Genomic DNA, 27,126 nt, shown 5'->3' on the forward strand with positions numbered 1-27,126 from the left:
AGGTTTCCTGCTTTTACAAATTGCAGTAAATAAAGATACCAGCAGGTGTCCCCATCTAAAGAATTTAGCTACACTTGCAGTTGAGGCATGACAAGCTCTCAACAGGGATCTGTCAGCTGTGTACCCTACCATGAAATGTACTTTGATGCAAGCAAAAATAAATTTACCTTTTCTAGTTGACTCATATTTCAACACATTATGCCTTAATATTTCCTTTTGAAAAAAGGGCAAATAGACCATTTTAATATGAATTTTTTAAACATTTTAATTGTACATAAACAAACCAACCAAATAGGGATCACAATTTTGGCTCACAAAACGACTGCTTATTGAGTGTGCACTTAGCTTCACGCCTGTGGAGACAAGTGTTATCCTTAAATCAAAAACATTTCAAAGACAATATCGAACTGAAATTATTAAAAAAGCAACTGTTTTGGCCATCTAATAAATTCAGCAATGTCTATGTCTCACAGCAAAATCACAACATTGTAAAACAAAACAAAAATATATAGAAAGAAAAGTTAATTGAATTCAACGAAAGGCGACTTCACAGAATTGCATTCTTATCAATTAATATTACAGCTGTACAGACTAAGGTTTGGTCATGTGGCAACTAAGCTCTACATGTTTGAACTTTTGAATTTCAATATCACATTGTGAAATATAACTTTGTTCTAGTAGAAAAGGAAACTGTACAAACCAAAAGTTAAATAGAAAATCAGTCACTTTGTACCAATAATAATGCAAAAAATATCCAACAGGTTTATTTTCTAGGATCACATTTAAACTCAGACCTAGCAGCTGACAAATCTGGAAATACAATCTGTCACATAATATTAAAATTAAATGAGCCCAGTCAATCCAATGAGTCTGTATTTTCTCTGCAGGTCAATTCATTTAAGGAGATTCCATCCAACATATTTTTTGTTGAACAACGGGAGATCAATAACCCAGAGAAGTGTTTTTTAATGGTGAAAATAAAGGGTAGTTCTTGAGTACAGAACATGTGACAGTTCTATAACGTGGTTAGAGGTTCCATTTCTAAAACCCAATCCTGGTTTGAGAAGAGGGCCCTGATGTTAAACAGGGATGGAGCCATGTTAACTACTGCAAAGACAATGGTTTGTATACATGTGGACCACTGAAATGATGACAGTAGTAGGGATTCATAAGTAAATCCCAAGTAAAGCAAATTGATGACGTTAATGCACAAAGACACACATTTAACATGCCTAAAGCTATCCGGCAAACTCAGGTCAGATAAAAACATCACTTCACATGCTACACACTGTGCCAATGCAATACAACTATATTAACGACAATGTATGCTAATAAAAACTGTGCTCTCTGGGAGTAAAATACAAAGTTTATCAGGAACTGCATGAAAAGGTAGTGTTTAGCCTTTATTATGAGACACAAAAACACTCCCAACCCAACAGAATTAATCCCAAAGTTGAAACAAATAAGCCTTTATGGGCACATGCTTTATAACCTGGTTATCTAGTTTAGGGAATACTTGGTACTACAGAAAAATCCAAATAATTCCAACACCTAACTTCACCTCAAGTCCTAACATAAAATAAGGGTCTTTAAAATCAGTCTAAACACACACACGAAAACCTACGAGGTACAACCCACCACATCAACGTTGAAAAAGAAACCAACCCATACTTTTGTTGCCCAGATCTTAACTTCAAAGGGCAAGGTGTAAGAGATAAATGTGACCACCAGCATCATTTGGCACTAGTTTATTCCTAACTGTTTTTATTCTATTAAAAAAAAGTCAATCACATTTTGCTGAGGATTTCAGTGAAGTTACAAAAAAAAGTGCATGCTAAATACATATAACTGAAAAGAAACTCAATTCTGCTCATTTTGTATATTTTATTATTCAGACTAAGGATGATTTCCACACAAAAGGAAATGAAAACATGATGTGCCTGTGATGACTTCACACACTGAAAGACAAAAACGGTGATTCAAGTGTATATCGTTGTCACTCATTAGACACTCCCCCAAAAATGACCCTCATACCAACTAACCTAACACAAAATTACAAAGTCATCCCCAGAATATGACCAAAGACATCCTAAAAAAGCTTAGAACTTACAAGATAAATAACACCCACACGCAAAAGTAGTTTCTAGAAATTGATTGGTTGCTTTCAGACAAAAATGTAGTGTGGGGGGCGCTAGGAAGACCGCTCAAAACATAAAGGGAAAAATAAACGAGTTTACTATGAAGGCAAAAATAAACAAAACAAAAAAAAAAAAATCAACCGATCTGGAAAAATCTAGTGGTTATGTCAGTAAGTTCTCGAAAAAATAGATTCTCTTTTTTGCTTGTAACAACTAATGTAGCTTTATACATTTATTTTCTTGGCAGTCTTTCTAGCGCACCCTAGTGGCAGCACAAAGGACAAAAGAGAAACAGAACAAACAAAAACATTTTCCAATAAACGCCAAAAGCTAACAAAAGGTCAAAAAGGTGAACATTTCAAGCGTCAGAAGTGGAGGACAACGAACTGGACGATGAACTTTTGACGTCACATCAACATGCTAGGCAAACGATGAACAAACGGGCACGAAGATATCTAGAATAAAACAAAACAGGGAGACAAACTTAGGTTAAAGCAACAACGGAAAAAGGAGAGGGAAGAAAAAAGAAAATCATAAATGATTATCTTTGCATGGGGAGGGGAAGGGGTCACTACCAGATACAAAATCTAAACACAGAACATTTAATGTGAGACAGAAGAGGCGAAAAGGACAGAGGGGGAACACAAGCAACATGCGAACAGAGAATTGAGGTGAGAACTTACAGGACACAACGAGACACCACACTGACTGCCTACTACTGTACAGTCAACATTTGTGACTTAGTATTACGTTTGAGGACTTTTAATACAGTAGTCAAAAATATAAAGAAAATATATAAACGATCAGTAATATTCCAATTTCAGGAAATAATCCTCCCAAGGGGTTTAGCACCATCTGTCCCAATGTGCTTTAAAAAAAATGTCCTTATTGATTGTAAAAATAGCCATTTTTCGCTTGTAATGATAGTCACCTGGGTTATGAGCCAGCAATATTAGATGAATTGTGCTTTGCTATAATGATCAATGAGAGCTGATTGTCAACTAATCTGTCAACATTTCTTTTGATTGTGTGCTTAATCTGTTCATAATTCCATCATATGCAATGCAATACAACTAAGTTACATCCACAGCAAAGGAGCTTTTCTCGAGGTGCACAATACAAAACTGAGTGAAGTACAGTATCTGCACTTTAAGTGGCAAGGAGGTAACTTTCTTTTTAAATAAAAAGGCAGTTTGTCAATACAATACAGAAAGGTTAAGACAGCGCAAACAAACTGAAGACAATTTATAAAACAAATGCGTCAAAAGGTTTACGCTATAAAACTTTAAGACTACATTAGTCTGTTTCACGTTATAAACAAAACAGCTTTTCTGTGAGTGTTTGGCATCTTCTCATGTTCTCTCTACCATAATCTGCTGCTGTTCTTAAGAATTCCACTTCTGTACGCTTACGCAAAATGATGCCTTTCATACAAAGCAAAAGTATGAGATGTACAGCAAAGTTTACAGTGATGGTTAAGTTCATGTACAACAACTATGTGCCCCCATCAGTTGAGATTCAGTCTTTGGACTTACTTTAAATGGCAGCAAATACCCTGGACTTAACCTTGCAGTAACCCTGCTTAAGCCTATTTTCTCAGTTGGTATTGTTATGCACATGGAAATTATAGTTAAATAGGCACATTTCTAGGTTGAACTCAAGTAAAATATTGATTTTCCCTATAATTTACTCCATTCTTAAAATGCAAGGGGACTACAGTTTCGAAATCTTTAGCAGCTGGCAAATCCTACTCACTGACCATACACAATTGTCACTTGTTGCACATTAACAATAAACACTTGAATAGGGCTACACAGGTCAGTAGTTTAACCCTCCCATATTTAAATGTAGTAACCAACGTCACATTAGGATTCTACAAAAAAAACTGTTGAAGATTCTTGAAACAATCATTTCAATTCAGAGAAATAATGTAGGCAATAAATAGTTTGACACTTGGGAGAAGTATAAAACCTTTATAAAAATAGAAAAGGGCATAATAGTTTTGTAATATACATCATCTGGACAATTGCTTCTTTCCATTTCTATAAAAACACTACGTTAATGGAAGTCTAAGGGATTACTGTGTTTGTTGTAGTGATTAACATTTATTGAACGTCGCCAATCATGAAATGCTAGAGTTTTTAGTTAATAATAAATACACACACTGGAATAAAAATCTGCAGGGATGTCAGTATTTTGAGGGAGTAGTCTCATCTAACCAGCTCTGAGAGGTAGAGCAGACTACTTGAACTGCGGATGATGAATAATTACAAAACATTTTGGTTAACGAGAGAAAAAAATAAAATACAAATCAATTATAATATCTAATTAGAGCATTATTTTTGCATCGGTAATTAGTAGAGCCGATTGGATAATTTAGGATGAATCTGACAAATGTTAACTTTGAAAAGTTCCAATGTTGCTCTTTTCCAGGACACTCGATTGCTGCAAGCCCACATGGCCAAGTGATATTCCATTTAGTGTTAGAAGGAGGACTGATGTTCTACTTGAACTGACAGCTAAAAACAGAAAGGAAATAGATTGAATGTGAATATTCTAAATGGGGCGGAAGGCTCGTTTGAAGTTAAAGATCATGTTATTGCCGCTACTGAAGTCACCGTTCCTCACTTAAAAGACGACATGTGAAGGGCAGCATTAGACAGAAGGCCAAATTTACACATCTGACAGGTGGGGAATAAAATGACTCTAGCCAGATGACACCTTAACGGCTGTGTTCATTAAAACTTAAAGTAGGACCCAATTATTCCTCCCTTCACACACATTCAGCACAGTATTTGTTAACGACGCAGGATCCCATACGCTCTCTGATATTCAATTGAAAAAAGGGTGAAATAATTCAGATAAACTACACTACATCCCTGAAGCAAGGGTGTGGCGTTGTGACATTGTCCTGAGACCAATCAAGAGGTTGGCAAGTTAAATATCTCACAAAACCATTCAAGGCAATACTGCTGACGTCTTACAAATCAATTAATTCAGAGTTGTAAAAAACTATATTTTGCTCCAAAATATGTTGAGAACAGAAATTCAAGCTTCTTCTTGTTTAATAAATAAATAAATAAATAAATAAATAAACAAACAAACAAACAAAAAATGAGTAAAAGCCTACTGTATGCAATGTATTCCTGGTACAGCATCACAAATAGACTTTTCAGGCAACTTATAAATACAACTTTTTTTTTTTTTAAATGGCTCATCTGCTGGCGTGAACTCAGATCTTGCGTACATAATTGATAATTGCAGTTGGCAAACAGCTATTGTTCTCTTGCCATTATCCGGTGCATGGTCTGTCCACCCTCATTTCAAAAAGGCAGTTCTCTGGAAGGCTCTGCATGACGCATCAGAGCGTTTAAGAACGCAACCATGGGGATGGTTTGGATATGATGGGATTAAATTTGGAGTGGGGTCAGGTGGCATGATTAGGTGGTGGTGGGAGCAGGGGTGAAAATCAAGGGGATATTTTGGCAACTGGCTGTCATTGTGCAACATCATTATGACTCAACTTTTACACAGCAAACTAAATGACACCTTAACTTAAAATGAACAAATACAATTACGTTTAAAAAAGAAAAATTCAAAAAACAAAAACAGAACGCAAGTATCCAGTTTCAGTTGAGCAACATCCTTTTGCATGTTGCTTTTGTTTTCTGCTTGCGTTTGTTACTACAGAGAATAAAAAGGAGTGACCCCTGCAAAGTGGTAATCTTGTAATGCGCAAAGGGAGAGGGAAGAATGAGGCGAGGGTAGGGGTTTGCAGCAGGGTTTTAGTTTCTTATTCACACTCCACTTACCAGAAGGAAAAAAAATCCTAACCAAGTCCAATTGAGAGAAAGCATTCAATATGGCTTGCTGTCATTTTTGGATCTCTTCAGCTGCACCTTTAGTCGCTTCATGCCAATTTGGAAACCGTTCATCGACTGAATGGCGGCCTGGGATGAGACTGGATTGTCGTAACTCACAAAGCCTGTAAGAGAATCCAGATAAAATATTTTTAAAAATCAATCCTTGCCTTCATAATAAGAACACACTATATAGACCGTGATGTGCTGTTTTCCCCATCCACCAGCATACCAAAACACTTGCTGAGGTTGGTCTGCTTGTCAATGAACACCTTAGCGGAAATAACGTTGCCAAAGGGCATGAACATCTGGAGCAGATCCTGGTCTCCAAACTCCTGGGGGAGGTGGTAGATGAACAAGTTGGCTCCCTCAGGGCCTTAAGAGAGCAGAGCAGGAAATAATTTATTACAATGTCTGACACAACAAGATGATAATGAATACAACTAAGCCAGAGGCAACCATTTTGTTTTTGACAGACTAACAGCATTTCAAAATATTATCTGAGGAGCCTTCTGATACAGATTTATGCTCATTTTAAAATGACATTTTCTACAACAAGTACTGTCAGTGGCGGTTCTAGCTTGTATGGTTCCCTGGGCGAACCCCCCCCCCCCCCCCCCCGCTTGTGTTGATTTTGCACTCAAGCGACAATACATTACCCATCCCACAACACAGTCAACCAAGAGTCAAGACTAAACCAATTCACCTTGGTGGTGTGCAGACTGGTTTTATATTATTCTTAACCATTTCACACAAACCAGAAAAAAAATAACTATATATTCACAGTATTATGAATGAATTGTGGTTTATTTGGTTGCATTTCGTAGTGTGACTGATTTTACTCATTGCATTACTACTGTACAAAGTTAGAGTGCTATTTGATAGATTTCCCCCACCCCCCTACCTCAGGGTTCCAGTGGGGAGCCCTGAGGTCAACCTACGCCCCATCTCATACTTCTGAGTGAGAGACCTTCCCAGGCAGTAGCCTGCCTAGGTCAGACTAGAATCAGGGCGCCCACTCCGACAAGGTTAATTGATCCACAGCCCCACACGGGGAGTGAGTGATAGAAAACCGATCGCGCAAATGTCACCATTCTGATTTTTTTTTTGTGCGGGCGCCCCGTGCCGACCACGGCAAGATGCCTCCCTGGGCGGCTGCCCATGTCGCCTATACCTAAATCCGCCACTGAGTACTGTGAAAACATTTCAGAGTGTTGCAATTAAATCTTACCCGTGCTCCGACTGTCGCTTGCTGTTGCAGCATATTTAAAACAAGACAGAACCCTCAGCAGGTGACAATACATATTTTCACCAATCCCACACTAAGGTCACAACAAAAATGATGTAATCTATAACTAAGCTCTTAATATCCCTTGCACTAGTACTACAATCAAACGTCAATCACAGCGTAGCACGTGATCCCTGTAGAGCAGTCATTTCAGTTAACACAAATCTCCCCATCCCCACACCCCCAGTCAAACCCTTTTATGCCCCATCTCTATCCCCCTACTTGCCTTCCTTCTGGCTTCCTGCAGCACTGACACTCTGTTGGGAGAGCAGGCTCTGGTTGTAGAGGCTGGGGAGGGCAGCAGCAGCGTACTGCTGGATCCCAGAGTAGGCCTGTGTAAGGGCCTCCATGGTGCTACTGGTTCCGTTCGACAGGCCCCCGCTGCCTAGACCGCCGTTCAGGGCTGCCATCCCTAGACACAGGAGCTCTGTTACAAGATTAGGGCTAGAATACTTTGTATATGTATCATGCACTCTTCAAATTTAAGGTAATAGATTTGTGGTAAATTAACGAATACAAATATGTTTTGAGTCTGCTAACCTGCAAGTGAGCCCATGTTGAGGCCGGCTCCAGCCCCTGCGGCCAAAGACTGCAGCGCCCCTAAGGAGGCCATGGGGTTCATTGAGTTGTTGTTACAGGAGGTGGGTGACGATCCTGCTGTAGAGATGAGTCAACCCCAAAACATTTAATCACATGGATGAAAACGCCACCATTTGACTCCGCTAGTAGGACTTCAAAGTCTTAATTCACAGACCAGGGAACATAAAGCAGAGACTAGGGATGGGAAGGCAACAGGAGGAAAGGTTAATGAAACACAACCAACAGTGTTCACAGAGGCGAGTCAGTGGAATAAGGTTAAAGATACATACAGGTGAGGGAGGGTGAGAGATAAAAAGCAGGACCAACCCTTGTAGGCGTCCCATGATGAGTGTGCCTGCTGTCCAGTACTCGTACCTGAGCTGGTGAGCACGCTGAGAGGACTGCTAGAGGTGGTGAGAGCGCTGCTGCCCGTGGGCGTGGCCTGTGTGGCGCTGGCTGCTGCTGCCAGGGCAGCCAGGTTCTGCATGGCATTCAGCCCTGAGACACACGCATAATCTGCACTTAATACGGGCCATGGAACCTAGATCTCGCTTAGGTCAATATATAGGTCATGCAATCACTGTTTTTGCTTTACAACATGTGATGCTTTACAACAATCTGAAATGTGTGAGATGGGAGGCAAAAGTAGAAACAGCCCATTCAATAAACACAACTAGGGCACTGGCCAAAACACACAAAAAGCAGATACCCCACATATCACTGCATTGTAAGTCAAGAAGATGGATTATGAGCTGACTTTGGTAACGAGGTAAACAGTTTGAATCAATTCGGATGAAGTTTTAATATGAATTTAAAGCAGGCTTTGTAAAATCTTGAACAATTGTAGCTTGCCCCATGACATACCCCGTGGTTATCATATTGGAATGAAAACATTAATTACTCAGTTCTTGCTATGATGAATTTGATAAGTAGCCACTCGCTGCAGCAGACACACTGCTAGAAACCAGATGAAAAAAAACACCAGTTTGTGTGTTAGTGTTAACGTCTGGAGATTCCTAGTGGCAGCGCGTTTCAGCTCAAAATTCAATTCATAAATGAGGAGCAGGTTTTGAACACGGTCCCTCACCACTGCTTGACAAACACAGCACACTTGGGAGTTCAGGCATGCAGAGAATGACGCACGCAGCAGAATCAATAACGCACATCTTCACCAGGCACACTACAGGTGGCAGTTGGATGGGGGAGGAAAACACATTTAGCGTGCAGGTGTAAGAATGGAAAGGGGGGGAAGAGAGGTGGGAAATGTCTGTTTTTACCTGACATACCAGACATGGGATGAAGGTTGTTGAGGGCATTCCCAGAGGTGGCAGACTGCTGGAGGAGCTGTAAATAAAGCTAGACATTACACCAAAACAGAGAACACAAACGGGTCAGGACTGCATCCGGAACTGTGCTTTCAGGAATGAAATAGCAGAGAGAGAAAAAAGGTAAAGTGGGTTGAGTAGGACAGAGGAAGGGTAAAAGGACAGGAAAGAATGGAGGTGTAAATGTTGGTGATAGAGGGGCAGAGTCACAGAGAAAATCCAGAAAAAAACATGCCGCTGGGAAACACAGTGGGATGAAATGAGAGTTAAGAGGATTTAAATGGAAGGTAAGACAGCGAAGAAAAGGAAGAGGTTGGAAGATTTTCACAGCACACCCATGGAGCAGCACTAACATCGTAGAAAGCTCTGCCGTTTATATTGGACTGGCCACATAATTGGAGGGTCAGGAGATCCACTCCCCATTTAGAATTAAAGAAGCCAATTGAAAACTTATCAGGTCTTTAGGTGAGTTGAAAATATAAATCTCTGACAGCAAACCAAATAGAAGCAAGGAGGGTCTGAGCTGGCTGGATGCAGAAAATGCGCAACTCATACAGAAGAAACAGATCATGTGTCTACTCCCTAAGGTCAGGGAGACTACTTACGAGGCAAAACTCAAAATGTCCAATCAAAGGAAACCTTACGCCAAATCAAGTCTAATAACTAATTGACAATATGGCAGTCAATGCTCTAGAGCAGGGGTGTCAAATCACGTTATTTGTCACATGCTTTGTAAACAATAGGTGTAGATTAAAAGTGGAATGCTAACTTAGTTCACAACAATGCAGGGATAAAAATAGAGATATAATAGACAAGCAACACAAAGAATAAATACACAATGAGTAACTAATTATTTCGCTATATACACGGTGTACCAGTACCGAGTCGATGTGCAGGGGTACGCGGCAGATATGTAAACATAGGTAGGGATAAAGTAACTAGGCAACAGGATATATAATAAACAATAGCAGCATGTGAGTCAAGAGTTAATGCAAAAGCGGGTCAACGCTTTTTGGCCTGGGTAGGCTCTTATTGTCAATAAGAATTTGTTCTTAACTGACTTGCCTAGTTAAACAAAGGTTACACACACACCAAAAAGTCATTTGGTTGGCATGTACGCATGTCCCCAATACCAATAAAACACAATCAAAACCTATTTCTTTCACTTACTTGCTGTGCTGTTTCGTTGTTCATTTCTTCAGTCGTTTCATTCTCAACCAATAATTTAATGCATTCATTTTTTAGGTAGTTACACATTGATTACACTATCACTCGTATTTCATGTCACAACGATTCATCGATACATATGCTATGATGCTGGTAAAGTTGTCACGCCCACCTACAGTGCTAGTCAATAAAAAAAGCCCCCTTTACCCCCTTTTTCTCCCCAATTTCGTGGTATCCAATTGTTGTAGTAGTATCTTGTCTCATTGCTACAACTCCCGTACGGGCTCGGGAGAGACGAAGGTTGAAAGTCATGCGTCCTCAATACACAACCCAACCAAGCCGCACTGCTTCTTAACACAGCGCACATCCAACCCGGAAGCCAGCCGCACCAATGCGCCGGAGGAAACACCGTGCACCTGGCCACCTTGGTTAGCGTACACTGCGCCCAGCCCGCCACAGGAGTCGCTGGTGCGCGATGAGACAAGGACACCCCTACCGACCAAGCCCTCCCTAACCTGGGCGACGCTAGGCCAAATTGTGCGTCGCCCCACGGACCTCCCGGTCGCGGCTGGTTACGACAGAGCCTGGGCGCGAACCCAGGGACTCTGATGGCACAGCTGGCGCTGCAGTACAGCGCCCTTAACCACTGCGCCACCCGGGAGGCCCTTAAAAGCTTATTTTAATAATATTTTTTGACACGCAAAGACCCAAACGCTGTTCCATAGTATGTCGTGAAGCTAATAGCAGTGACGCTATTACTGTGTAACTCCAGTAGGGCAACAGGTGTACGTACCGGTGCTCGACCAGTCAGCGAAATCCAACATCACCCACGACAGAGAACGGTTGATTGTCAAGGGCAATGAATTCCATTATCTTGGCGTTAATGGATTTCACCTTTGAGTGGTCTCCTGAAATGTTCTTACTCTTTCAAATGACAGCTGGACTTGTTGACTGCTTGATCCACACAGCAGACATTGTGGGCTAGGTTAGGAACGCTGTGTTGCACGTGTAGCGCAACATTTTACGTGGCGTCATTATACCTACGTTATATAGGTATGCACGTCAGCTTTGACATCGGTTTTGCACATCAGCGTTAAACTAGACATTGGGCCGATACCGATGTTGGCATTTTTAGCTCATATCGGCCGATTCCGATATGTTCACCAATATATCGTGCATCCCTACTTTTAAATAAATTAAAACCAAATCGAAACTGTGGAAATTATAATGGACCTACATTCAATTTTGACGCCATTTAAATATTTAAATCCCTCCGGACCTGTATTTAGACCGAATGCGGTCCCCAGGGCAAAATTAGTTTGACACCCCTGATCTAGAGACTGTCTAAATCAGTCTGCCAAACAGCAGTGCATTTTAATGTGCCCCAGTAACCCTCATCTTTCTAGAACAAACCTGAGATTGTAACCAATTGCAACACAAACCTTAATTTGCTTGCAAACACAAACAAGCAAAGCTTTTTCCTGAATACCTACCTCCGAAAATATGAACCTAAAAATGTCTAAACTGGAACATTAACAAGGGCTTGAAGCCAAGCCACGGGCCAATCCAAAGCTCTGCTGGGGATGGCGCCAGAGGAGGTGGTCACTTACTGCCAGATACTGTGGTCCAAGAGAGTTGAGCCCGGTCAGATTCCCCCACATTGAGGCAGTGTTGAGCTGCTGCATCTGCTGCTGAAGCTGCTGGGTGATGCGCTTTTGCTCCTTGTCCTTCTGCGTGTCGGCAAACTTCACTACGATGGGAGACGAGCAGCCCTAAGAAAGTCAGGAAAGACAGCAAATAGTGTCATTTCATATAGATATTCCTCTAGCACGATAACAGCCATTTCAAAATGGCATTACTTGAGTAATGGGCCAGCCAATCATATAAGGCAGAGGAAAAAAAGCAGGTTATCATGTTATACTGAACAAAAATATAAACTCAACATGCAACAATTTCAAAGATTTGACAGAGTTACAGCTCATATCAGGAAATCAGACAATTGAAATAAATAAATAAATTAGGCCCTAATCTATGGATTTCACATGACTTGGAATACAGACATGCATGCATCTGTTGGTCACAGATACCTTAAAAAAAAAAGTAGGGGCGTCGATCAGAAATCCAATCAGTATCTGGCGTGACCACCATTTGCATCCTGCAGCGCGACACATCTCCTTTGCATATACTTGATCGGGCTGTTGATTGTGGCCTGTGGAATGTTGTCCCACTCCTCTTCAATGGCTGTGCGAAGTTGCTGGATATTGGTGGGAAGACGCTGTCGTACACATCGATCCAGATCATCCCAAACATACTCACTAAACATGTCCCACACATTGAGCATGCAGGCCATAGAAGAACTGTGACATTTTCAGCTTCCAGGAACTGTGTCCAGATCCTTGTGACACGGGGCCGTGCATTATTATTCTGAAACATGAGGCGATGGCAGCGGATGAATGGCACGACAATGGGCCTCAGGATCTCGTCACGGTATCTCTGTGCATTCAAATTGCCATCGATAAAATGCAATTGTGTTTATGGTCCATAACACATATGATGCACATACCATCACCCCACCTCCACCATGGGGCAATCTGGTCACAACGTTGACATCAGCAAACCGCTTGCCCACACGACGCCGTACACGTGGTCTGTGGTTGTGAGGCCAGTTGGACGTACTGTCAGATTCTCTAAAACAATGTTGGAGGAGGTTTATGGTAGAGAAATTAACATTCAATTATCTGGCAACAGCTCTGTTGGACATTCCTGCAGTCAGCATACCAATTTCACACTCCCTCAAAACTAAAAGACATCTGTGGAATTGTGTTGTGTGACAAAATTGCACATTTTAGTGGCCTTTTATTGTCCCCAGTACAAGGTGCACCTGCGTAATGATCATGATGTTTAATCAGCTTCTTGATATGCCACACCTGTCCGGTGGATGGTTATCTTGGCAAAGGAGAAATGCCAACTTTTGAGAAATAAGCTTTATGTGCATATGGAACGTTCCTGGAATCTTTTAATTCAGCTCATGAAACATGTGACCAACATGTTCCATTTATATTTTTGTTCAAGGTAGATTCGGTTTCTGAAGAATGGGAGGTGTGCAGGTTCAACGCTTACCTCCATAGTTTGTGATTGGTGCATGGATTTGATTGTTGACTGTGCCATCTGTCTTGCTGTAAAAGTTATAAACGCACAACCTGCAGAAGGGGAACAACTCGTAAATGGTTGACATACATGGTCCTGACTCCTGACAGCATTTAGAAACAGATAATGGAAAGCATACAGAGCAGATTGCAGCATGCTATGGAGTCTGGTAAGTTCTTGTTTTAGTTAAACAGCCCTCCAAAAAACACACTTGGAACAGTGTCTAACAGATATTTGGATCATAAATAACTAGAATTTAAGTCAATATGCTACATCTAGAAGTGATGACCTTGAGATTGGTAAATTTTCTGTGTGAAAGGATTTGCATGGAAGATATGTGGGATTTGTACACAGGGGGACAAATGAGAGTAATGACTTTTCACCCATCTGTATGCAACTATTTTAGAGTGAGTGTGTGGGAGTGTATGAGATTAATGTCAGAGAGAGATTAATGTCAAAACAATGACTAGTCCTCATAGTATAACTGATAGAGTAAATGTGTATGTGTGTTTGGGTGCATCTTGTTGAAGGTGTGTGTGTGACGGTGAGGATGAAAGGTGAACTGAATCTGCCTCACCACGGCTCAGTCCATCCGGCCCACGTAGTATTCTACATTCCTCGATCTGTCCATACGGTGAGAACATAAGTCTGATGTCATTCTCATTACACTTTTTCGATATCATTCCTATGAACAACTTCCTGTCTTCCACCGCTGAAAGAGAATGAAGACAAGGTTGTTTCAACAAACATTGAGTAACTGCATTAGAGACTACATACAACAACATCAGCTTCTAAGAGGTAGGGCTTCAATGTGAAAACAAAATGACCACACCATCCACCAGGCTCCACTGCTTGCAGAGATGTAGCTATACTCACCATTATTCTTCTCACTGTCAGCTGGCTTCATCTGAATGGGGTGATGCATCTGTTGAGGAAAGACATTGAATTTAAAAGGAAGAAGAGCTGATGGATATTGCCTTGATAGGTATAAATTAGAGGTCGACCGATTAAATCGGAATGGCTGATTAATTAGAGCCGATTTCAAGTATTCATAACAAATCGGAAATTGGTATTTTTGGGCGCCGATTTGCCGGTTTTTATTTTTTATACCTTTATTTAACTAGGCAAGTCAGTTAAGAACACATTCATATTTTCAATGACGGCCTCATCACTAGTGAACTACACATGGTTGATGATATTACTAGATATTATCTAGCGTGTCCTGCGATGCACATAATCTGACTGAGCATACAAGTACAGTGCCTTGCGAAAGTATTCGGCCCCCTTGAACTTTGCGACCTTTTTCCAAATTTCAGGCTTCAAACATAAAGATATAAAACTGTATTTTTTTGTGAAGAATCAACAACAAGTGGGACACAATCATGAAGTGGAACGACATTTATTGGATATTTCAAACTTTTTTAACAAATCAAAAACTGACAAATTGGGCGTGCAAAATTATTCAGCCCCTTTACTTTCAGTGCAGCAAACTCTCTCCAGAAGTTCAGTGAGGATCTCTGAATGATCCAATGTTGACCTAAATGACTAATGATGATAAATACAATCCACCTGTGTTTGATCAAGTCTCCGTATAAATGCACCTGCACTGTGATAGTCTCAGAGGTCCGTTAAAAGCGTAGAGCATCATGAAGAACAAGGAACACACCAGGAAGGTCCGAGATACTGTTGTGAAGAAGTTTAAAGCCGGATTTGGATACAAAAAGATTTCCCAAGCTTTAAACATCCCAAGGAGCACTGAAATGTAGCAAGGTCGCAAAGTTCAAGGGGGCCGAATACTTTCGCAAGGCACTGTATCTAAGTATCTGACTGAGCGGTGGTAGGCAGAAGCAGGCACGTAAACATTCATTCAAACAGCACTTTCATGCATTTTGCCAGTAGCTCTTCGTTGTGCGTCAAGCATTGCGCTGTTTATGACTTCAAGCCTATCAACTCCCGAGATGAGGCTGGTGTAACCGAAGTGAAATGGCTAGCTAGTTAGAGCGCGCTAATAGCGTTTCAAACATCACTCGCTCTGAGCCTTCTAGTAGTTGTTCCCCTTGCTCTGCATGGGTAACGCTGGTTCAATGGTGGCTGTTGTCGTTGTGTTGCTGGTTCGAGCCCAGGGAGGAGCGAGGAGAGGGACGGAAGCTATACTGTTACACTGGCAATACTAAAGTGCCTATAAGAACATCCAATAGTCAAAGGTTATGAAATACAAATGGTAGAGAGAGAAATAGTCCTATAATTCCTATAATAACTACAACCTAAAACTTCTTACTGGGGAATATTGAAGACTCATGTTAAAAGGAACCACCAGCTTTCATGTGTTCTCATGTTCCGAGCAAGGAACTGAAACGTTAGCTTTCTTACATAGCACATATTGCACTTTTACTTCTCCAACACTTTGTTTTTACATTATTTAAACCAAATTGAACATGTTTCATTATTTACTTAAGGCTAAATTGATTTTATTGATGTATTATAAGTTAAAATAAGTGTTCATTCAGTATTGTTGCAATTGTCATTATTACAAATAAATACGGTCCTCCAATAATCAGTATCGGCCTTGAAAAATCATAAATCGGTCGACCTCTAGTATAAAAGGATGTGTGGTTGGCATCCCTAGGGCCCTATAAAATCTGTGATGTGGAGAATACAGAAGGAATCAATACATTTAAATGTATTAAACTTCGTAGGGAATAAACTAAATGTATGGAACATTATTTCAATTTGCCCACGTTTATCTTAAGACATGAACAGAATGCATCAGTGATGGGTATTTCCTGCAAAGAGAATTTCCCATGACTGTATGTCTGATGCACGCGTCTACAACTTTGTGTAGCCGTTAACAATGATGCTAAAGAAAATAATTCTGGTAGATGGAAAGGCTTTCCCAAAAACCTTCTCAATTAACAGTTTACTACAAAATAGCCTATGCTTACCTGGCAGAATGAGATCATTATTGGCATCAATCCATTATTTGTTTAGCAAACTATCACATGTGCTCTACAAAAAACCTCTTGCTAGGTGCCACTGAAATTAAAGGGTAAATATCTAAATCTAAATAAAATGTTTTAAAAAATCAAGCTCAAAAGCAGTCTTTTGATGTGGTTTAACCATTGTTGTGGACTTAAAGCATCACATTTAGTTGTTTTCTATTTAAACAAGTGTGATAAAAAAAAGAAACTGAAACCTGGAAAAACAAAACGGAGAAAACGGAATTTGGTAAAGTAACAGGAAAAATATACAGATTTTATAGGGTCCTATAGGGTCCTACATATCTAGAGATAAAAGCTGAACAGCAGCACTGACTGTTGTTCTATTACAACCTGGCAAGCTTCCCAATTTGATTTATGGAGGAAGTAAACATTTCTACCAAACCTACTCACCCCTGGGAGAATTTTCATGTTGTGAAGAGCATTTTGTGCTTCCAATGCAGATTTGCGAGTGTAATATGTTATGAAACAACAACCTGTTTGGGGATATAGACAGTTGTTAGACAAAGTAAATGTTACTCTAAAGATCATGTTCTGTACATGTGCTAGTTCACGCACACATCTCTTCACGTTTCTCTCCCTCTTCTGAACCCTTCCTATCAACCGATTTGATTGACATGATGTAGGCAAGACTACATCCGAGTCTCATATTTCTGAACAGCTGATATAAAAACCTGCAATTTGAACCAACATTCCAAAAATATATATTTTGTAGGCCAATTTAAGATGTAGGCTACAACCTTCTCGGTCGGTTGTAACTAAGGATATTGCAGTAGCACAAGTAGGGCGCAGTCTACACATTGCATTGGAGAAAAAACAAATCTGTGTTTTAAACACAAATAACCTACATCTGTTAAAAACTGAAAAAGAAAAACACTATTTTGACTGCCCACTATTTTGACTGGGAGAGTGTAATGGACACCTATGGTGAAGAACTCAAGACAGCACTGTCACCTTTGCTTTGGGGGGGGTTTTGACTCCTGTCACGCAATACATTGATTTCGTAGACGGCGCCGTAAGGCTCAAAAAGCTCCCGCAGCTGTTCCTCTGCCCAGGACCGTGGGATCTGGCCAACGAACATCTTGATAGCATCGATGTCGGGCTGGTCCGGGTGGTCCAGGGTCCCGTTCATCTTCTTCGCCCTGAGAGAGAAAGGTAACAGTTGTTATAATATGGCTACATGATGTTGCTTCTGTTGCCCAAGTTAACATTTATGAGCCGTCTTCCCCAGTGGCATATTAAATATGTCCCTGTTAGAAATAACATATTTGCGAAATTCACAAAATGACATTCAGAGCAAAGGCTGTTTTGCAGAAATGGAAAATCAAGTCTAGACTATTTCAGTAGCACTGCATAACTTGCAGTCAAGTAATGTTGTTATTAAGTGTCAGTTGAAAGAGGTGCCATCTGAGGAAACGTTCTAACATGCATACAAAAACACAGCACCAAATTCATACTGCCAGCAGAGAATTGACGTATGCAACTAAGACCAATAGCTCTAAAGAGAATGATCTTGAAAGTGAAGTTTGTTTTGGGAGATCTGATCATTCATAACCAAACAATTATTAATCTCACGCAATATTGAAGGCCGCACAGAAAACAAGAAAATACTAGTCTATTTGAATGAATGAATTTGAATGTGCAAGCACAAAACTAGGTTTTCGATTGACAAACACCTATTGTACCTCCATATCGTCAGAGTAGTCCAATCAAGACTGTCTAACATGCTGACCAGACCGCACGCGAGCATGCAGTATCGTATGCATGTTGATTTCGTCCCCACACACCAGACATGATCAGGACACAGGTTGAAATATCAAAAACTCTGAACCAACTATATGAATTTGGGGACAGGTCAAAAAGCATTAAACATTTATGCCAATTTAAATAGCTAGCTTGCTGTTGCTAGCTAATTTGTCCTGGGATATAAACATTGGGTTGTTATTTTAACTGTTTTTGCTACCATGTGGGTTTTAGCTTACGTGAGCCTGCTAACTGAGGAGTGTTAACTCACCTGTTTCCGTACACGTTTCATATTAAAACATTTCTTACAAAGGAGTTGTTTAATCTAACTGCTTAACTGTACTTGTTTTTTTGTACAATTAAAAATCTTTACAGGAAATTGCCACGGGCACTATCTGATGTGTGGAGACATTTCACTGCAGCTAATATAGAAGGAAAAGCTGTGTACATTTGCAAATACTGTGCCAACCCATGTGTGAAGAATGCAACAAAGATGCAGAATCATCTGGCCAAGTGCATAAAGTTTCCTCAGTGCTCACAACAAGCCACCTCTGACAAAAGTCTCTCTACTTCTATCCAAGGTGAAAATGCTGCATCAGACACCTTATCGATAGCAACAGCTCATGGTCCTCCTGGAATCACTAGTTATTTTTTACTCAATGGAGGAACGTAGTCAGAGAAATGCTGATGAATGTCTTGCTCGAGCTGTGTATGTAACTCGTTCACCTCTGATGCTCACAGGCAATTTGTATTGGAAGAGATTTCTGAATGTTCTTTGCCCAGCATACACCCCTCCAACCAAACATGCTTATCTACTCATTTGTAGGATGCAGAGTTCAGACTTCAAGTGAAGGTCAAGCAAATCCCAGAGAAAGCAGACCTTAGTGCAATCATCTCTGATGGGTGGTTGAATGTTTGTGGGCAAGGAATAATTAACATCGTTAAACACACCGTTAATTCCCATGAAAAGTTTCCACCTCTGAATATTCCCCAAAATGTGCAACCCTACATAGCAACATACAAAAGCTTTTTCAGATGACTGGCTAAATCGTTAATTTGATGAGAACTAAAATGGATGAGTGGAACATTTCTTTTGATCTTTTTGGTGGCATAACTATAGATTAATGGGAAAAATAGATGGCAATAATACCCAGGCATGCAGATTTGGAGGACGCTGCATTGAATGATCTAGAGAAAAGCCACAACAAAAAAGACAGTTAAGAATACAAACTGGGTTGTGCGTTGCATCAAGGGATGGCTAGGAGAGAAGAAGAAGAAAAAAAGTTGATGTCAAAACTGTCCCCAAGGAAGAGTTTAACATCCTTCTCCGACAGTTTTAAGGAAATGCACGAAATGGGAAGGAGGGAGCAGTACAGCATAAGTAGTGGGCTCAACAGGTTTCTAAAACACCCACCCATCGGTCGCAGCTGGTGCCTTATGAAGGATACTGATTTGACCACCTCGAATCATGTATTTTTTGGGCAAGATCAAACAGTTCAGGCAGCATGGAAAATATATCAAACAGCCACCCTCCCATCACCGATAAGGACATTGCCCAGCTCCAAAACTCCCAGGCTCTGAATCACGGTACACTAAGGGGTCTGGTTCAGAAAGTGTGGTTCGACCTCCAGTTACATCTGGGTCGAAGAGGAAGAGAGGGGAACATACAACTAAAGCCCAACTCATTCGTCGTAAAAACAGACGAGAACGGTCTAAGCCAAGGTATGTTGTTTATAGCCTGTTTGTGATATTTCTAAGTTGCACTCGTTATTAGGCTACTGGAAAAAAATATTATAACATATTCTCTCAGATACGCCACTCTCGCATAGAACGATGTCACAAAGAATCATCGGCTTCTCGGGCATTAATCAAAATAATGTTTTTAATTAAATTATGTCTATCATTATTTGAACGTTGGTAACACGTTGTATAAAAGTGATAACGCCCTCGAAGCCAGTGTTTGTTGGATATATTGTCACGGTTTGCCGGCCAAAATATATTGTCGTCTCGGGCCTAACACCCATGCCAATATAGCCAACAAACACGGGCTTCTCGGGCATTATCACTTAAATGGATACAGCCCAACAAGCTCTAACCCTTAGCTCAAACCTGATTGAGTTTCAAACATATGACAACTGTTAGTAGCCTATTAATTCACATTAACCCACTCTAAAGCCCTAATGTGTACATTACATCTAAGCTAAAATGTTTATATCTTTAAAAGTAAAAAGACAAGATCAACAAATAATAAGCAGCAACCTTCCCTAACGATTTCCCTGTAGAGAAATTGACAGATTGCCATGGTTATGACACAGGTTAGACCACAAAATATGCAGTCTACAGTATGCATAAACTTCAGCCAAGCATACTTGTTTTAAAGCCTCTGACATGTACAATAACTACTGATTGTAAGTCGATCTGGATAAAAGCGGCCACTAAATTATAAAAATGTAACTGCACTGCATACGGAATACAGATTTATGAACCATTACCGGGGGGGGGGGGCACTTGGGGGAATATGCACCTGTTGAAAACTCACTCTCCTACCGTTTTCGCCTCCAACACCTACATATCAAATTTAAAGCACCAAGTTTTGGACTGGAACATTATGGAAAGCACAAAAAAAAAAAGTCACATGCCGGGACCAAACTACAGATCAAGAAATTGAGTATCGGTCTATGCAGCTGAAAATACACAGCTGAATACGAGGTGGAACCAATATATTAAACATGTAACATTATAGCCTACCCCCCCCCCCCCCCAAATGACACCAAAATGAAAGTTGAATAAACTACACCTCAAATCCATTTCTGAAAAGCACTTTAAAAACATTCCGTACAAGCCATAAGCTTTTAAACTCATTGCTAAAATAAATAAGAAACTACTCACACAGGACTAGAATTCAAAGAGCAATGGTCCACCATCATCTCAGGCAAAAAATCCAGCTTAAAAGAGCCCATGTTTTTGGGTATGTTCCCTTTGCCAAAGAAAAAGAAAAACAAACTTGATCACACTTTTTCAAGTCGATACACTGCAAACCACTAGCCTTCTCAGAAACTTCAGCCGGAGGCTGCTGTGTAAAAACTATGGCGAAACCACAGAGGGTGATTAAAAACTAAGAGAAGTAACAAAATGGTAAAGAACCAACAACTTCAATTAAATGGACAACGGTGAAACGTTGAACCAGAGTATAACACAAAACAAATCCTCACTGTCCAACAATCTGGGTCTAGAATAACAGAAGAGTAGGCAGGCTACTAAACGCTGTGGCCCCCAGGTCCCACAAATAAAGTGCTGATGGGCTAGGGCTTTTTGTGAGCATTTCTCTTAGCCAAGCAGAACTGGGTGCAGCGTCAGATAAATAGAGCGTCAGATTGAGGCTGATAAGGGTGAGTGACTGTCCAGAATGAATGGGGAACAGGAGCGAGCTGGTAATCCCTGCACTAATATGAGGCTGGGGAGACAATCAGGTTCCGGCACTGGGACACGGTCACCCTGTTGTTCTGCGTAGTTGGGGGGGGGGGGCTGGGCCATATGACATTGGTCGCATTAACTCCCACCCTAACCCCCTGACCTTAGAAAAGCTACAGGTATGGCAGCGAACACAAACAAGGAGGGGGACCTGTGTAAACAACCTGGCCAGTGGATGGCTCAAACTTTCTTTTGTTGCGCAATCACACCAACCGGAGTGGTTTCAAAACCACTATTACGATTTATTACGCCCTACTTAAATTATAGCAAACACTGCTTTCAAGCTTTCGTGACCATTTCTATACAATGTCAAGTTACATGCTGGGTCAATTAGGAATACAAAATGCCAGGCAGTACAAAATGCTGTGTACTCCACCGAAATTCACAGTGGGTGCGAGACCTGCAGAGGCCCGGGTGGGGTGCTTCAGCAAGGCTAGAATAGGGCAGATGTGTCTTTGTGAAGGACACATGGATAAGGTTGTCCTGGAAGGTTGTCCTGGAAGAAAACTTGCTTCCTTCTGCTCTGACAACGTTCCCCAACTCTGAGGATTGGTTTTCCCAGCAGGACAATGCTCCATGCCACAGAGCCAGGTCAATCAAGGTGTGGATGGAGGACCACCAGATCAAGACCCTGTCATGGCCAGCTCAATCTCCAGACCTGAACCCCATTGAAATCCTCTGGAATGTGATCAAGAGGAAGATGGATGGTCACAAACCATCAAACAATGCCGATCTGCTTGAATTTATGCATCAGGTGCGGCATAAAGTCACCCAACATCAATGTGAAACACTGGTGGAGAGCATGCCAAGACGCATGAAAGCTGTGTTTGAAAATCAGGGTTATTCCACCAAATATTGATATCTGAACTCTCCATAAGTTAAAACATTAGTATTATGTTGCTTAAAAAGGAATCTGAACTAATTTTCTTTGCATTAATCGAGGTCTGACAACACTGCATCTTTTGTCATTTTGACCAGTAGTCATTTTATGCAAATAAATGCTCTAAATAACTATTTTTATTTGGAATTAGTTTATAGTATAAAAACAAACATTTTCATTTTACCAAAACACATACCTATAAATAGTACAGAGCTGCGTTATACAGTTGAAGTCGGAAGTTTACATACTTACAAAGCTTACAAAGCTACCAGTATCTTCTCGCATTATAAAGTGTTCTAGCCTTTATGGACGTTGTTTTGCAAACTGTAATTAACACTTTCAACATTTCTACATGCAGTGTCACATTATTCAAGTGTATTAACTTCTGTGCAGCATGAGTTTGGAGCTAACATCATGATGCAGTCCAGATCCCAGTACAGGCTAACAATTAGTAAGTGGAGCAGGCACAGTGCGGTGCCTCGTACTATAAGGGGGACATTGACTGTGCCGATAAATGTGTCTCTCGGATCAATTCTGACACAAGTACCAAAACAAACATTTCAGTACCAAACAGGTTCATGTTCTAGTATTGAACATTTTCAACATCCCGTGCAACACTACTGTCTACATTATAGAATAACAGATGCAGGAGTCATTTTCCAAAATGTCCAAGCATCCTAAGGCTTTTCAACTTTAGAATCTTGATACACTACCATGCTTCACATGCACCTCTTAACCACTACTTGTAGGCCCAACTAGTATCTACTACTGTAGTTCGTGTCCTCTACTGCATTTCAGCACCAGAATTAGATGATTTAGCAGAATTAACTGATGGGGAAAAAGCAAGGGAGAGAAAGAGTTCTTACCCCCCCATGGTGGACACCTCCAGGGCAGTTTGGGGAAGCTCACATTGTGGCTGCCCATGCTGCTCCGTGGACAGGTACAAGCCCTCAGCGTCGATACTATCCATCCAGTGCCTTTCACAACCACTACAGAAACACACCAAACAGGACAGGACAAACATGACACCCATGTAGTCAAAAGAAAAACACAGACAGTGGATGGAAATGACTTACAGTGGCTGAGACAGACATCCAGAGTTTGGCCAAGGAAAAAGTGTAACATGCACGTGGAAGATATGAGAGAAATCGAAACGTACATGACAAAAATTGGACACAAGAATGATATTATAACAAATAAATTACAAGCACTGCACATTGTTGTTCTTTCTGGATGCAAACAAGGGTAGGGAACCTAGAGAAGGTTACATGGAGTGCGCAGCTACTAGAGCAGTGTGATTTGCCTTATTGCGTTGAGGATATGAAATGAGTGGACCTAAAAATACTGCCAGCTCCTTGGCCTACATAAAAAAAATACTTCTCTGAATTATTTGCACAACTCACTCAAGGGATGCGAGAAGCTAGGTCAATGTGTTATCTAAGAACAAGGCATTTGGTTCGATTACAACTATCCTGGGGTGTAAAGGTGAAAACTGCTTTCTGACACGAAATACACTGACATCTACACTTATACAATTGGGTAGCTGTGTTGAACGGCCCCAAGATTCGAGACTGTTTACATGGTAGATGTCCATAGCTACTCCATCATGCCAAAGAGTGTTTAAAGACAATTGTAACAGTATTGCTTCTGTGTTTCTCCTCGCCACAGTCACCCTCGAAGCATTGTTACCCATCACAGCACAAAAGCCGCAGCCCTTGTTAGCGAGCATCCCGCTAACTAGCTAGCCATTTCACACTCCAGTAATTTGGCGATCAGTATTGAATTATTTTTTTTTAATTATTTTTTTAAAACCTCCCGCTTCAGGCTGGATGTGTCAATGTGTTTATACATGTATAAACTATGAGCAGAATTACTGTCATACCTCAATTAGCCACAAATTCCCTCGTTTGCACAGCTTCCAGAAAAGATTTGCTTTCAGTGCCATTTTCTCTACATTTCCTCCCACATGTGCCAGCCCCCTAGCAATTAGAGTTCAGGCCAATGAGCTTCAACCCCTTGCCATTTGAGTGATAGCTAGCAAGATGCACACACAGTAGAGCGAGAGAGAGCATTGACATAGTGCACATAGTCGGGGACCATTTTGGGAACCGTTTTTGGCTTGTGGGTGCTACTTTCAGAACTACTGGCTAAAAAGTATACAAAAGTACTGGAAATCGCCTCCCAAATTGCGCAGCAGTCTAAGGCAGTGCTTGAGGCATCACTACAGACCCGGGTTTGATCAATAGGCCCAGCACTGTCCAGGTTAGGGCAGGGTTTGGCCGCCCTGGATTTCCTTGTCCCATCGCGCTCTAGTGGCTCGTGGCGGGTCAGGCATCTGCAAGCTGACTTCGGTCACCAGCTGGAAGGTGTTTCTGGCACATTGGTGCGGCTGGCTTCCGGGTTAAGCTTGCAGTGTGTCAAGAAGCACTGCAGACTGGCAGGGTATTTTTCAGAGGATGCATGGCTCTCGAACTTCACCTCTCAAGTCTGTAGGGTAGTTGCAGCGATGGGACAAAACCTTAACTACCAATTGGATATCACAAAATTGTGGAGAAAAATGGGTAAAAGTACAACAAAAAAGTACAGGTTAGGATTACTTTTCATAAATAATGAATACTAGGATAGTCTTTTTTTAAAACATCAATAGGAGAGAAAATGAGTCCTTGATACAACTCAACTACAAATTGTGCAGATCTTCCATGACTCAAGTGAAAATGACATTTGATAACAGGGAAACAATCATAGGCCTCTAATCTCAGACAAGCATGTGTTCACTTTGCTGTCAACTGTTGTACCCTAGCAACACACATAATTGGCGAGAAATGCCTTATCCTTTCACATGGCCAATTAATTTTCTGAACCAAGCAATGCACCAATCCTGAGCTAGGCTAGATTTGTTCACTGAGTACTATTAATTATTGATCGGTTCTCAGTACAGACATGCAATGAGTCCTAACTGTAAAATCTCTCCCGTCTGGCTTGATTGGTGTTAGTGGAAAAAGCACCCAAAGGGTTTACAGCAGGGGTCTTCAACTAGATTCAGCCATGGGTTGGGGCGAGGGGAAAATAATAAATAATTTGTACTCTGCAAATTGATGCAAGAAGCCGAACAGATATACAAAAGCAATCATTTCAAACCTTGATTACATTGGTACATGATCATGTCTCTGAGTGGAAATACTTGGGAATAGATTTCCTAAATGAAAATAATTTTGAGGTGAATTCCTAGCGAGTTTAGTCTCATTTCCAAAAACTATAATAAAAATGTAAAATGTGGTCCGCAGTCCCCCAGTTGATGATCCCTGGTTAACAGGTACACATGTTAGCAAGCCTGGCATTTGTCCAGTAGTGCTGAGCGAAGTGTTTATTTAAAAAAATATTTTTTTTTATATATATATATATATATATATATATATATATATATATATATATATATATATATATATATATATATATATATATATATATATATATATATATATATATATATATATATATATACATATACATATATACATATACATATATATACACACATATATATACACACATATATATACACACATATATATACACACATATATATACACACACACACACATATATATACACACACACACACATATATACACACATATACAGTGCCTTGCGAAAGTATTCGGCCCTCTTGAACTTTGCGACCTTTTGCCACATTTCAGGCTTCAAACATAAAGATATAAAACTGTATTTTTTTGTGAAGAATCAACAACAAGTGGGACACAATCATAAAGTGGAACGACATTTATTGGATATTTCAAACTTTTTTAACAAATCAAAAACTGAAAAATTGGGCGTGCAAAATTATTCAGCCCCTTTACTTTCAGTGCAGCAAACTCTCTCCAGAAGTTCAGTGAGGATCTCTGAATGATCCAATGTTGACCTAAATGACTAATGATGATAAATACAATCCACCTGTGTGTAATCAAGTCTCCGTATAAATGCACCTGCACTGTGATAGTCTCAGAGGTCCGTTAAAAGAGCAGAGAGCATCATGAAGAACAAGGAACACAACAGGCAGGTCCGAGATACTGTTGTGAAGAAGTTTAAAGCCGGATTTGGATACAAAAGGATTTCCCAAGCTTTAAACATCCCAAGGAGCACTGTGCAAGCGATAATATTGAAATTGAAGGAGTATCAGACCACTGCAAATCTACCAAGACCTGGCCGTCCCTCTAAACTTTCAGCTCATACAAGGAGAAGACTGATCAGAGATGCAGCCAAGAGGCCCATGATCACTCTGGATGAACTGCAGAGATCTACAGCTGAGGTGGGAGACTCTGTCCATAAGACAACAATCAGTCATATATTGCACAAATCTGGCCTTTATGGAAGAGTGGCAAGAAGAAAGCCATTTCTTAAAGATATCCATAGAAAGTGTTGTTTAAAGTTTGCCACAAGCCACCTGGGAGACACACCAAACATGTGGAAGAAGGTGCTCTGGTCAGATGAAACCAAAATTGAACTTTTTGGCAACAATGCAAAACGTTATGTTT

General features: G+C 40.6%; 1 protein-coding gene across 42 annotated transcripts in view; it reads right to left on the bottom strand.

The window, feature by feature from the left end:
• Positions 1-239: 239 nt before the first annotated feature.
• LOC110506308 (CUGBP Elav-like family member 1) overlaps positions 240-27,126 on the bottom strand; it is a 42,273-nt gene continuing 15,386 nt past the window's right edge. For 2 of the 42 annotated variants that reach the window (XM_036964237.1, XM_036964236.1), the window contains exons 3-16: positions 17,455-17,642; positions 16,894-16,976; positions 14,381-14,429; positions 14,082-14,216; positions 13,478-13,557; positions 11,968-12,129; positions 9,143-9,221; positions 8,193-8,363; positions 7,827-7,943; positions 7,513-7,713; positions 7,230-7,250; positions 6,231-6,374; positions 5,951-6,123; positions 240-2,593 (exon numbers count right to left, since the gene is read on the bottom strand). In XM_036964237.1, the coding sequence (XP_036820132.1) occupies positions 5,996-6,123; positions 6,231-6,374; positions 7,230-7,250; positions 7,513-7,713; positions 7,827-7,943; positions 8,193-8,363; positions 9,143-9,221; positions 11,968-12,129; positions 13,478-13,557; positions 14,082-14,216; positions 14,381-14,429; positions 16,894-16,976; positions 17,455-17,632 (1,548 nt within the window). In that variant the 5' untranslated portion in view covers positions 17,633-17,642 and the 3' untranslated portion in view covers positions 240-2,593; positions 5,951-5,995. Of the gene's footprint in view, positions 2,594-5,950; positions 6,124-6,230; positions 6,375-7,229; positions 7,251-7,512; positions 7,714-7,826; positions 7,944-8,192; positions 8,364-9,142; positions 9,222-11,967; positions 12,130-13,477; positions 13,558-14,081; positions 14,217-14,380; positions 14,430-16,893; positions 16,977-17,454; positions 17,643-21,132; positions 21,450-23,460; positions 23,584-27,126 lie in introns of those variants that run through there. The other 40 variants (XM_036964212.1, XM_036964230.1, XM_036964218.1 and 37 more) reach the window with 40 other exon arrangements.

Source organism: Oncorhynchus mykiss, chromosome 26 (genome assembly GCF_013265735.2).
Source record: "Oncorhynchus mykiss isolate Arlee chromosome 26, USDA_OmykA_1.1, whole genome shotgun sequence".
NCBI lineage: Eukaryota > Metazoa > Chordata > Actinopteri > Salmoniformes > Salmonidae > Oncorhynchus > Oncorhynchus mykiss.